Below are 14,520 nucleotides of genomic sequence, written 5' to 3' on the forward strand. Positions count from 1 at the left end.
TCAATAACTTTTACAGCACAGATGTATTTGAATGTAGACCATCTGCATACTGAAAGTGACAGGTTGCTATTAATAGGCTACTTCTGTTAAAAGCTTATTTGAAAATGAGATTTCCATACTAAAAAAAAATATATACTGATAAATACTCTAATTACTGCTATAACTCATGAAATGAGCTGTTATATCACATACTAGCCATAACTGATAAGAAGACTCACAAGACTATCAAGTCTCATGGTTGTAGCTGATTCCAAACGTGTAGCTGCCTGTTCCGGAATTCACCAAAACTCCCAGTAGATTTAACACTGACAGCGGACAGACAGACAGACAGACAGACAGCTCCAAAATTCAGCTCAGCTTTCCTGGGATCTGTCAGTGCACGGGCTATGAGGTCAAGCCAAAGGAAATGAACATTACCTGTTGATTTTGAGAGCGAATGCTCTCCGCTCTGACGCTGGCAGAGAAGCCATGCGAGTCTGATCTCAGTCCACGCAGAGCCGCGGAGGGCAGCACGGTGCGGGGATGATCGCTGATGGCATCACAAGCCTCATCTTCGCGGTATCAGTGGCTTTGCTGGGCGGAAACTTCCGCATTTTAACTTCAACCCAAACAGAGCGGGTTTACACGAGAGAGAGAGAGAGAGAGAGAGAGAGAGAGAGAGTGAGAGAGAGAGAGAGAATTTTGTGAAGAAGATTAAGGGTGGGTTTACTTAGGGTGACGGCAGAGAGAAGTACATTATAAACAAAAAATACTGGTTTACGTTAGGATGTGAATAAATAACAAGCCTGGATATCGTTTTATCGACAAAATATGTTTGATAAAATATTATTGAAAAAATATGTTTATGTTGTTATTGTGGTATCTGGTGGATAAACTGGTTTTTACACTTGGTCAAGTTGCTGAATTAAATGAAATCTGGTCAGAGATGTGAAATAGGACAGCTGCGACTCCTGTCGGCCATGAATTGCGCTCAAATACTCATTTTAGTATTATTTATTATATATTGTTACAGCAATTTTTAATGATTTATTAATATTTTGAATTCATTTTTATACGGTCTATTTTCATTTTATGAGCTGTGTTTCATAAAATTTTAATATCGTGCTTTTGTCGGTTTTAAATTATTTTTAATACTTCTGTTTAGTCCAAATGTACCCAAATATAAAATATAAAAAGTAAATGATTTCTCTATAAATTAACGTTATATTTTCTATTTATTAAAGAAAAATACTGTGTGTTCTTAGTTTGTGCATATAAAGTGTTTGGTAAGTGAATCATTTGCTAACAGGTGTTCTAGTCTATATAAATCGGGGCATACTTTTTATAATTGTCACCATATTTAGCTCTATGCTTTCTTTTATTTATTTATTTATTTATTTATTTGTATATTAAGTTATTAACTACAGCGTGAAATGCTAAACACAGCAGGTTTAAACACCTTTCACATCATGCACGTAACTCTCGTTCCGTTTTTAACTCGGAACTGTAGTTCAAGCCGAAGCTCAGCTCGGACCGTGATTACATACACACGAGCGCATCGCTCAATGAAGTGTTGCTCTTTTATTGCAAACAAGACGACAGAACTTACTCTGCAGCTTATGTTTTAAAGTAGTACTTCATCTAAGAGCTCGTATTTCGCAAAGTGTAAGTCGTGTTTTATTTGTGTGTATTCGCTTCTATTGTAATGCATGGCGCTTGTAGGTAGTAGCAGTGCCAAACCGCTCTGTATTGACAGCCATTGACAGCACATGTGTGTGTCTTATATTAACAGCTCATATCTGTCAAACACGGTGAAATATAATATATATCAGATTTATATTCGACCTCCTGTGAGTGAGATGCCCCTACGCAGAGTAATATTAACACTAAAGAATGAATATCCTGTCTTATCATGCCATATGTATATAAACCTCTCTGAATTCCTGTTTATGTGTTTATAAGCTCTCATTAGTTCAGGAGATCTCAGTAATGGAGGAAGAAGATGAATGTCCGGAGTTAGTTCCCATCAAGGAGAAGCAAACCGGACCCACAGTTCAGATACCGGTCACCATCATCACCGGATACTTGGGTCAGCATAGAGAGAAAAAAAAACATTTATGAAAAAAATATTTGCTTTCATAAATATGATTCATGTAGACCATAAATCATGCTTATGAAAGCTAAATAAATAAAATAAAATATACTCTGTTATACAATAATGCAGAAATGTGTTACTGTATACCAATAGCTTTATTTCTCTCTTTTCCAAATACAGGTGCTGGAAAGACAACACTTTTGAACTACATATTAACAGAGCAACATAATAAACGAATAGCTGTCATTCTTAATGAATTTGGTGAAGGTAAGCAAGCAAATAAGCAATCAGACCCCTAGTCTAGTTTGTATTCCTAGATTCCTTTTTTTTATGACAGCCCCTGAGGATTTCGTGATGTTATGACCAGGAGAGGGCAGCAAATCATGCCCTATATTTTCATAATCACTGCAATATAGTAGAACCTTATTGTTTATGGAATACCTGCATTTTCTTTGTGATTTGGTCTCTTTAACATGGTTATCTCTTCTGATGTTTCATAATTATACCATTCAAATTTACCACATTTTTTTTGTAATTTGAATCATATTCATGAAGATTTTGGTCAAAAGTGGACAGGACATTGTAATACTGAGCTACGACTGAGAGGTTGAAGCTGTGCTGTGTTGTTCTGCAGGCAGTGCTCTGGAGAAGTCTCTAGCTGTCAGTCAGGCAGGAGAGCTGTATGAGGAGTGGCTGGAGCTGAGGAACGGCTGCCTGTGCTGCTCTGTGAAGTACGGTTGTTCATACTGGTACTCAATACTAGGACAAAACTATAAAGTATATGAATGTGTGTGGTGTAGTTTGAAGTAGTATGAAGAATAAATACAGTTCTATCTGGATTGCAGAACTATTTTTGGACTTTTTAAGATGGCTTATATGGAAACCCACTATTTCTGATTGCCGTTACATTCCAGTGATTAATAACTGTTGTCCTTGTTTAATTCATTTAATTGTTTCTAATTATTGATTATTTATATGGCATTATCAAAAACATTACAACTACTGTTGTGTGATAAATAATTAACACGTGCACCATCGTTCAAAAAATTGAAAAGAAAATCATACTTTAACATTAAATTGATAATAATATTGAATAAAAATAATCCATTTTCCTATAACGACTTTTAAATGTTACAAAAGATTTATATTTCAAATAAATGTTAGCTTTTTTAATCAAAGAATCCTGAAAAAAAGATAACTGTTGACTTGATAATAATAGGAAATATTTCTTTAGCATTAAATCAGCATATTAAAATGATTTCTGAAGGATCACGTGACACTGAAGACTTGGAGTAATGATGCTGAAAATTCAGCTTTGGCATTACAGATATAAATAGCATTTTTAAAATGTATTCATAAAGCAGACCACTATTTTAAATTGTAACAGTATTTCACAATGTTGTAGTTTTACTATATTTATGATCAAATAAATGCAGCCTTGGTGAGCATAAGAGACTTCTTACCAATCCCAAACTAGTGTATACTTGCATATATTGAATTATGTCCGATAATACATTATCACCCATTGCTTTTACAGAGACAATGGTTTAAAAGCTATTGAAAATCTAATGGAGAAGAAAGGAAAGTTTGACTACATCCTTCTAGAGACGACTGGATTGGCAGATCCAGGTACTGTATTTCATGTATACCAACAGATACACCTTCGTAACCTGACAAATCTATTATGGTAGCTAATGCAGCCATTGGCCATCTTTCTCAAATGTTGTGATCTGAGAGGTCTAAAAATATGTATATCCCTGTTTACACACAGTCTTAGATTAGGCTATGTTTAATGGCTTAGATTGAATTGTAAAGCATTCCTTACTAGTAGCAATCCACCTTGCTTTAGTCCGCATTTGCATTTAGCTGTTAAAGGAATAGTTCACAGAAAAGATTTGCAGAGCATTTACTCAACCTTGGGCCATCCAAGATGTTGAAGAGTTTGATGCTTCATTGTAATAAACATCTCATGCACTCCAGTGTATTCTCTGCAGTAAATGGGTGCCGTCATAATAAGAGTCCAAACAGCTGATAAAAACATCACGATCCACACAATTCCAGTCCATCGGTTAACATCTTGTGAAGTGAAAAGCTGTCTGTTTATAAGAGTCCTCTATCCATAATATTGCTTTGTCCAGTGAAAAGTCTTGTCTGAATCAGGAGAGAAATATGCGCAGATCAAGCAACGTTTATGAGTGAAAACATTCCAAACCAGTTTTGATATTTTGGCCACAAGCAGTGGTTTAAAGCTAAACGTTTTGATTCACAAGACATTCATTGATGGACTGGAGTCATATGGATTACGTCAGGTAATTCTAAATTTCTCCAAATCTGTTCCACTGAAGAAACAAACTCGTTTACATGTTTGACGGCTTTTTGGGTGAACTTTTCCATTAACGCAATTTAAGATTAAAAGGTTTTTTTTTTTATTACATTGCAGACAGTTTAGACATCTTTGTGAAGAAGGATTTTCCCCCCTACATAGCAAAAAGCACTGTAAAGCAATAGAGAGTGAAACAGAGATCAGTGGAAAGGCTGGAAGGGTCAGCAGCATCTCTGCAGCCAGTCTGTGTATGTGAGTGACAGGTGTCAAGGGCCAGTGCCGTGCAGGACCCTCAGAGATCAGACACAAGCCCCTCTTCACTGTCATTGGCTGAGACAGGCCTGTCAGTCCTAGGGGACTCAGGGGGATAAGCGCCTCCCCTTCTTCAGAAGATGCTTGTGGGCTGAATGCGTTATGAATCTGATGTCTTTCAAGAACATTGCCTTCATTACACTTCTGTCAAATATTTATCATGCTTTCTTATTCTACCCTGACAGTTTGACAAAACTCCATTATTTGAACAAGATGGCCTCAAATTGTAACAAGAAACTGTGAAATAACTTTTACAAGAAAAGTTGGGAAGCATGGAAACAAACAAAATGTACCTTGTAACTGAAAAATTTTAAGCCACCCATAAAATGTAGTTATGCATTTTTAAAACACATACCTACACCCATAACCCGGTTAAGCAGTTTTACCAGAGTTTTAAGGCAAAAAGTGTCCAGTAACTTGATAAACACTGCAAAACCTAAAAAAATGCTACAATGAAGCATAGAATATAATCAAATTATTTTTTTGCCAAACCTTCCAGTGTTGAGTGCCGTGAAACTATGTAATTTATATTTAAAAATATATTTTTTTATTCCAGTGGTAATTAAATGAAGTGTTTTTCCATTTGTATATTTACAGTAAAATGAGAAGTAATTATTTAGTTTCTATATGTGTATGTGTGATTTTGTACAAATGGTTTCTACATGTTTTCCAAACCAGGAGCTGTTGCTTCCATGTTTTGGGTTGATGCAGAATTAGGGAGTGATGTCTATCTGGACGGTAAGTACCTAAACTAATAAATGCTGCCTCAAATGAAGTTTTGATAGTTACTTGTTAATATAATACAGTGTCCTCATCTCCTACATAGGTATTGTCACAGTTATAGATGCTAAATATGGGATGCAGGTAAGTTGCTGCTCCATTCTGTCAAACCAAAGACTAAATAACTTATGGAAACTAATATTTTGAAGTTAATTTTTTTATTTTTTTCCAGTACAGGAATTTAATTGAGGCACACACAAAAAAAAAGCACCAAATAGAAACAGAATGGATTTTTTTTTATTTATTTTGTAAATAATAATGTATAAATATTCAACATTTTCATAAATTATATTTTAATAAACATAAGTGAGCCATTTAAAAAAAAAAATAAAAATAAAAATAACAAAAAATAAATATAAAAATAAAATGAAAATTAAAAATCAAAAAATCAAAAATATAAATAAGTAAAAAAATAAAAATATAAAAGTAAACGCATCAATGATCCTGATAGCCATAATAAATTATACAACATTTAATAGAAAAATACAGTTTAAATATATTGATATTATAATGCTTCAATATTTAAAATGTATTTTGTGTTGTAAATCATAGAGTTAAGTGTGTTGGCCATGAATTGATTAAAGACGTATTGTTATATATAATGCTTTACATGGAAAAAACAGTAATCAAACACAAAGTTGGGTCCATGGTATTGAAGGCATTACATTTTACTTGGTCTTAACAGAAAATTATTTTATTTTAAGTATTGCGTGTCCTACTGAAGTATCTCCCCCCTTGCTTTTCCTCTTCACACGTCAGGCTGGGAGCAGGACAAGGGGTACTGACACCTGGATAATAGGCTGCAATTTAGTGGTGTCAGTCTTGGCAAGTCAGTCTTTTTATTGCAGAGGTGGCACCTCTCGGCACTGCGGCCCTCTGGGGTTCTGTGAGCGCCTGTTGATGTGAAGACAGGGAGGGCTTGATAGAAACTGAAGAAATAATGGATATCAAGGCAAATCACTCTAATGGGCCTGTCAGACTTTGTCCTGCTCTTTCATTGTCATCTGATATATTCATCCATACAAGAGAGACTTCGGGTGGTTTGAAATTTGTGCAGACAGATGATGAGGCTTGTCTCACTCCCAGAGCTCAATGTTATTACATATTGAACATAGACAATGAGAAATGCCTCCTCCCAGTCAGCAGAAATGACTAGCAACACGCACAAGAAAATAAATGGGATTGTTTTCAATAAGCAAACTGTTCAGAAGTTGTAATATCCTGGAAATTGGATTTCTTTCAGCGAGTTTGCATCTTGTAATCGCAAAGTTGTCAGTTTGCTCATCTGCAGTGATGTTAAAGATGTATTTTCGGGAAGAAATTTGGACGGAACAGAAGTGCAGAAGTATACAGAAGCTAATGAGACATGAAATGTTCTTATCGTTCTATTAGATCTTATAAATGATAAAGTCCAGACTCTAAATTCTGGTTGGATAAGCCACATTCAAAGCTACCAAAAAATAGCTAATATGCACACACTCCTGTGACTGAATATCAATTGTGTGTCACTTTGGCTTGCTGTATTGCCTTGCAACTATCAACAGCATACTCTTAGTCTAATAAGTGATTTTACCTATATTGTCTGTAGAATTATTTGTTCTGGTCAATATTATATATAAAGTTATTTATTTACTGCACTTTGGCAAAATGGCATAGCATATATTTTACATTGTTAAAGCAATAAACCACTCAGTGCCATGATTAGAAGTCTTAAGCATGAAAGTACATCAAGCTTTGTTGCTTTATTTGAAGATGTAACAAAGCATTTGTGTTTGTACTTTTATATTTAAGATGATAAATATAATAGTGATGTACCAGTTTTGTTTTTCCATTGTTTTGACCATTAAAAATATGCCAATAATAATATTTGTTTTTCTATTCAAATTCAATACTATTTTTTGGAAATACATTTTAAATTAAACACTGAAACCATTTTTGATAATTATTTTTATCTAAAATAATTATATATAAAATATATTTTAATATATAAAATATATATATATTTTTTTTATTGTGATAACCAATATATTTTTTACATTAAAATTCCACGCTATTTTAATTAATTAAAATGTTTACATTTAATTAAACATAAAACACTGTAAACTAAAATTGTTTTAAATGCTAGAAGTAAAATTAGATATCACAACATTATAATGTTATAATGTACACTGTGAAAAAATTATATTCATTTTAAAATTAGTTAAAGATTACATTTAACCGTGTTATATTTATTTATTTATTTATTTATTTATTTATTTATTCATCATTCACCCAATAAAGCTAAAAACAGATATGGAGAAGATAATATATTAATCACCCAAAAAAAATAAATATATATATATATATATATATATATATAATATATATATATATATATATATATATTTCGTAATTAAGATTTGTCTTAATAGTTTGTTTGTACAGTATGTGTTATTTAATCATTGTTATTTCCTGTTTGTCTCTTAGCATCTAACAGAAGAGAAGCCAGAGGGTCTTATCAATGAAGCTGCAAGGTAAAATCTTATTTGATTCATTAATATAGAAATATGGTATTAAAACTACAAAAAACAGTTACAATCTTCATCATTATCAAGATGTACTACAAGAATCAAAAAAGGTCAAATCGTCCAATAACCAAGATTTGTATGAGCACCTCTTGTGTGGTCTTTTAAAATTCTATTCATGACTGTTATCTCTATTAAACATGACAGCTGGCTCTAATGTTTGTGTGCAAACATATCCGATTCCAGCCCAGCTCCTGCTGCGGTTGGGGTGTTTTTGTTGGGGTTCCGGAGGCATGTTGAAATGCTCACAAGTGTCAGAAGTCATAAAAACCACTTCTGCTCTCTGTTTATGTTTTCCTACCACGCAGTATGCCACAAACCATGCCACCCACACACGACCCGACAACAGGCAGGGGGATGGATGAAACACAACAAAGAGTGTTTACACACTCAAACACACACAAAAAACACAAACAAACAAAAAAAACACACACACATTTAGTTACAAAGGGAAAGTGGGACACTGAACACTGAGCAATAAAGAAAGTGACAAAAGAGCGAGAGAATGGGATGAGTTGTTCTCGTACTGTATCGTTCTATTGATGTATTGTAGGACTGTAATCACACATACTTGCGTACAGCAACTATAGATGCACATAGAAGGGATTTTGCTATTTATGACGAATAATCCATATGCGACTCTCTGAGGTGTCGTCAGCCTTTGTTGCATACACAGTTAGGGAAGATGGGAAGCATTTATCAGGTGAATGTGAATTGTACTGAATTCTGCTCTCTGTTTTTAGGCAGATAGCTCTTGCTGATCTGACCATTATCAATAAAACTGATCTAGTGAATGACAGTGAGCTGGTGGAGCTCAGAGATACAGTGAGGTGAGAACCATAGACCTTTATATTCTTATATGTTCTTATTAGGGATGGACTGATATTAAAATTCTGGCTGATAATGATTTAAGCAATATATGGACGATATTAACATTTTTGTACTGTTATATTTTTGAATTAAATAAAAAAACATTACATTGTATTCTATAAAAATTGGAAGTTCATTCTGACATATGCTTAAAAACAAAAATACATTTAAAAGTGTTATTAAATGATGTGTGTTAAATCTATTTATTGATTTCTTAATTATTTTGTTTTGTTTTGGCCCATAGCCAAGTCACATAATTTCTTCTTTAAGACTGGGCATCATTTTTTTTTATTCAGTTACATAAAAATGTAGATTATTCTAAGTTGAATCCAGACTTATAAGCCTTTGGTTAGCTGCTACAAACAGCCCCCAGTACATCAAACAATAAATTCAAAAACAACCATTACAAAACATATTAAAAATAAAATATGCAACTGGCCCCAGTACATTTCTTATTAAAGTTCTAAACAATTGTGTTTAAATAGATTAGAAATAAAACACCAAAAACTATAATTAACTGTTTCAAATGCTTCACTGAATTTAGACATTACAACATTATAATGTATACGATGAACAATGGATTTTCATTTGCTAAAAGTTACATTTAACAATGTTATTAAAGTAAATTAGTGTTAAAAATTAACTTTTGAGGAATGATCATACCAGCAAAAGTATAATGCCATTATACAGGGCATCCCTAGTTATTCAATGGATTTTGGTGTCTGTCTCAAAATATGTTGTGATGAAGACATGGAAATTTTTATTCATTATAAATGGTGCTTGCTTGAGCATATTGCTCATACTTTTAAAGATTTGAACCCCTAACACAAAGGATTAAACTTTTCTGTGTACTATCACATAAGCAGTTTTCTTATGATTCCTGGGAAAGAAATAAAAAAACAATAACTTGCTTTTACAGAGGTACCGGAGTCATATCTAGGTACCAGAATATCATAGCAGCCAGAACTCAGAGCACCCTGTTAACCACATAGCAACACATTAAAAACATTCAGTAAACCTTGGCAACCACATAGCAATGTCCTAGCAACCAACCATCACACCCTAGTATTGTAATAAAGACCTTGCGCTTTTTACATTCACGTCAGAAAATGTAAAATCTAGTTATAATAGTAATTGGATAGATGTCTTTGAGTTTGTTTTATGGTATGTGCTCTGTCCTCTTCTTCATAGATCAATAAATGGGCTTGTGAAGATTTTGGAGACACAAAAATCCAGGTGAGAAAATATGCAGAAACCACCAATACTAAACATGTACTTTGTAATCTACAGTAAAAAATGTGTGCATATTGTACCATATTTTGAAGCTCTTTCAACCTTGCCTTTACATAAAGCTGACCCCACATTCAACAAATCTCTGCCAAGACATTTTAAAGCACTTAAATATTAATCAAGAGCTGCAATCTGATAAAGACCTGCAATCTTAGCATTTAAAAGTTTGGGGTCAGTATCTTTTTTTTTTTTTTTGGGGAAAGAAGTCTCGTAGGCTCATCAAGGCTGCATATTTGATGTAAACTTTCACTTTTGATCAATTTAATGCATCCTTGCTTAATAAAAGTAATAATGCCTCTCAAAAGAAAAAAATCTTACTCACCCCAAACTTTTGAACAGTAGTGTGTGTTCCATCAGTTTTAGAAATTGACCTATAAAAAACGGTTTTTAGGGCCTTATCATTTTTAAAACACTCTTTATCCTCTATCATCTATAAATAACATCAAAGACAGACTAAGTATTTATTTATACATACAAATTAAGTGCATTTTTCTTCCTTATAGGGTTGACCTGTCTCAAGTATTAGATTCATTCGTTTGATATCAGCGATGGTGTAAGGTAAGTGTTTTTGAAGAATACTTTCAAGAATTACGCTACTTGCTTCTTACTTAGTCATAGCAGCGATTCTGTTCACCAGGATTTTTCCAGAGGATTTTGTGTATCCGATGAGGATCAAACACTCCATTAGCTCATGCTAATGTTGATGACTTACACAAAAACAAAAAATGAAACACCCTTTTTAAGAGTAATTACAGTGAGACCGAGTACATGTGAATAGATCAGCCCAGCTGCAGAGGATTATAGCAGTGTCTGCAGTAAAGGTACAGAAGCACTTCCACACAGAACGTCTTTCAGCCCCGACTGTGGCCCATCGGCCCCCCTGAGCACAGGCTGCTTGTCTGGGATGACCCCCCTCTGGTCTGCTGTGTGGTACTCACAGCCCGACGAATAATCCGCAGAGCTACGTTTGCCCTCCCCGAGGGGTCAGAGCCCGCTCACACGCTTTCTTCTTCTTTCTTTCTGTATTAAGCTCAATCTTACTCTTACTAAACCCAAAAGCTCCTCTGCATCACACCAGCACCAGGATTAGGGGCTGTCAGTGTAGTCAAACCCTTTGAAAGGTTTTAGCTAAGACTGTACATCTGTCTGATACATTTGGGTATGTAAGAGGATGTTGTTTGACATCAATCAGTGCGCTTGTTTCACATTTAAATGTCTTGGAATCCTGTGTTCTGCAGGTTAGCTGAAAAGCTGCAGCTGGTGAAAACAAGCCAACCACATCTCGACAAGGTGAAGATGAATCTTTTATGATATTTTGAATTGGTGAATTGAGTGTTTTTTTACTTCTGAGGTGTAAAAAAAAAAAAAGTCCCAGTATCTTTTCCCAGAAGGTTCCTCTCAGAGTTTGTTAGAACCACAAGGTTCACAATAAATGTTAAATGTTGTCAATTTCCTTCTATCCTTGAAGCAAACTCTCCATAGGTGCTCTTATCATTAGATGGGTCACTTTCCCGCATCCACCCAGTCTGTTCCACCCTCCCCCTTCAGAGCCAAGCCTCACTGCTCTTTTCATGTAAATGAGAGCCGTTTTCTCTTGTTATTCCAAAGGGAAAAAGGAAGTGTGTAACTTTTAACACAGACAAACAATGGTTTAAATATCTGTAAAGGGCCCATGTAACACCCCGAGAAGTACAACAGAATGGGTGCTAAAGTAGTACAAGTATTTAACAGTGAGGGGAAATTTATTCAAGTGTCATACTGACACCTTTAAAGATAGAGGTATTATTAGAAATGTTTTTGTGTACAGTACAAACAGAAGTGAGGAAAATCCCATACATTAAATTGATCAAAAGTGACAGTAAAGACACTTATAATGTTACAAAAAAAAATAATTCATGTAAATGCTGGTCTTATGAAAGTTCTATTCCTCAAAGAATACTGAAAAAAACGTTTCACAGCACGACGTTGATGATTATATTAAGAAATGTGTCTTGAGAACTAACTCAACATATGAGAACGCTTTCTGAAGGATCGTGTGCCGTTGAAAACTGGAATAATGGCTACTGAAAACTCAGCTTTGCATAGGAGTAATTTAGATTTTAATTGCAATGATATTTCACAATATTGCTGTTTTTATTTAATTTTGAACAAATAAATGCAGCCTTGGTGAGCATTAAGAGACTTCCTTCAAAAACTCTTACTTTTGAAAGCTAATGTACATTTGTAATGTGACTTGACCTGTTTGGAGACATTTGAGATGCTCCCTTTATTTTTGTTCATTGGCAAGTATTTAATGTTTCCGTTATGTATTTGTTTTATTTCAGAGTATGCTGACTATAACATTTGAAGTTCCTGGCAGTTTGTCAGAAGACCTATTAAATATATTCATTCAGGTACAGATGTAGCTTAAGGAAGCATGTAAATAAAATATTTCTACCCAGAACAACATCTTTACAAAATGTAACATTTTTTGTAGAATCTCCTATGGGAGAAGACATTAAAGAACAAAGCTGGCTTGCCAATGGCAGTTATCCGGTTAAAGGTGAGGATACGGTCATCCATATATTCATTCTCCATACTGTATGTTATGTCAGCCACAGAAAATCATGACTTCTGTGAGGTTATATTGCCTTTTATATCAACCGTATATCCTGTACAAGCATTCTAATATTCATCCAATCTGTTCTCTGTGTAAATGATTGTTGTGTGTTGTGGCAGGGGATCGTCTCCATCCAGCAGAAACAAAAGAAGGTGATGTTGCAGGGTGTCCATGAGCTTTATGAGCTGGATGAGACTCCAGAGTTCTGGGCAGATCAGGAGCCAAGAATCAACCGACTCGTCTTCATAGGTAAGATCAAATATTCCGATTTTAACATACAATACGTATATAAAACTCTTTATCAAATGCCAAATTTCCTGTTAAAAGCTTTTTTTAAAACATCATCGTTTTATTACATTAAAGAATTATTTCATAAATAATTTACCGTTCACTGTCTTCTTACTTCAGGTCGGAACCTTGATGGCGAGATTCTGAAGAAAGAGTTTATTTCAGCCATGTTAAATAAAGACTGCGTGGAGTAGATGATATCTGACTGTACAGTCTGCCAGGCCACGTATACAAACCATACAACACCAACAATCTCATCTCATAAGACATTTGTGAAATCACTGGAAAAAACAGCTGTTTTTGTTTGCAACCCACAGTTTTAAAAGAGTTTGCAAATCCTGCAACAGCTTAATAGGTGCTTATCATGCTCCATAATGTTTTGAATAGAAAAAGTGTTCAAATCTGACACTAATTTCTCCTAAACATGTAGAACACTGTACTAAAAATCCTTGTACGCCACATTTCAAACCAGTAAAACTGATATTAACTGAAATGTCTTAAAATGTAATTTATTTTACGTTTCCATTACCGTTTTCTCCAAATATGTATCTGGAAATGCGTTATATTTTGGACACAATGGAAAAACCTATAGTCTTTATTTTAAGAGTATGTCATTATTTAAACAATTCATTTGGGTGATTAATTACTAATCATTTTACATCGACTTTTTCACAGTGTAAAGTGTAAAATAGCAGTAACCAGTGAAATAAATGTAGTCTTGAGTTACTCAGCTTACTCTTCAAACGTGTAAAATTTTGTCTTTTTTTCAGTGTGAGAATCATTATTACAAGCACCCACTTAACACTTTTTGTGACAAGGTGATAATACATTGCAATAATTGGTTGACAGAATGTACTTTTTGAGTGTTGAGTGTCTGTAGTGGAACATAAATTATAATAACTAAGAGCAAAAGATGTTATGAAAGTATGTGTATAGTCTGTGAGAAACAAATTTTGAAGTGTCTTCCATATGCATAAATGTTCACATATTGCAATAATCTATCACTTCACTAATGTATGTGGCTATAATATGTGGTAGGCCTATATATTAAAACAATAATTTTGTATTTAGTATGAAAATAAATGTAATTTTAACAATTTTCTTCATATACATATCCATATATAGTTTTTTTTCCATGTGTTGTGTTATTAGAAACCTTAATATTCAGTACAAACACTTTAAGATGAGTTTAGGTCTTTGGATTTCTTTAAATTGACATGAATGAGTGCTGTAGCTCTATTTGTTTACACAACCTTCAAGTGCTGTCGTAAATTTACATGCATCCACTTCCACGCCATCCACAGCTGAGGAAGTGGACGGACCTTTTCATTTGCAATTGAGATGACTGTGAAGAGTTTTAACACATATCCGCGCACAAGAAGGTTTGCTTTGAGGATTGCTGCGCTCATTCATGTCCTCC

At 34.1% G+C, this 14,520-nt stretch overlaps 1 protein-coding gene and 1 pseudogene across 1 annotated transcript in view; one reads left to right on the top strand and one right to left on the bottom strand.

Annotated features, from left to right (window-relative positions):
- Window positions 1–557, bottom strand: part of LOC109061423 (dedicator of cytokinesis protein 8-like) — a 48,561-nt gene extending 48,004 nt beyond the window's left edge. Inside the window, 1 exon segment of the mRNA XM_042729918.1 lies at window positions 418–557. Within this exon segment, the coding sequence (XP_042585852.1) occupies window positions 418–470 (53 nt within the window). The 5' untranslated portion in view covers window positions 471–557.
- On the top strand, window positions 420–13,840 carry LOC109109369 (annotated as a pseudogene).
- Window positions 13,841–14,520: the final 680 nt, after the last annotated feature.

This window comes from Cyprinus carpio, chromosome B8, assembly GCF_018340385.1.
Source record: "Cyprinus carpio isolate SPL01 chromosome B8, ASM1834038v1, whole genome shotgun sequence".
Taxonomy (NCBI): Eukaryota; Metazoa; Chordata; class Actinopteri; order Cypriniformes; family Cyprinidae; genus Cyprinus; species Cyprinus carpio.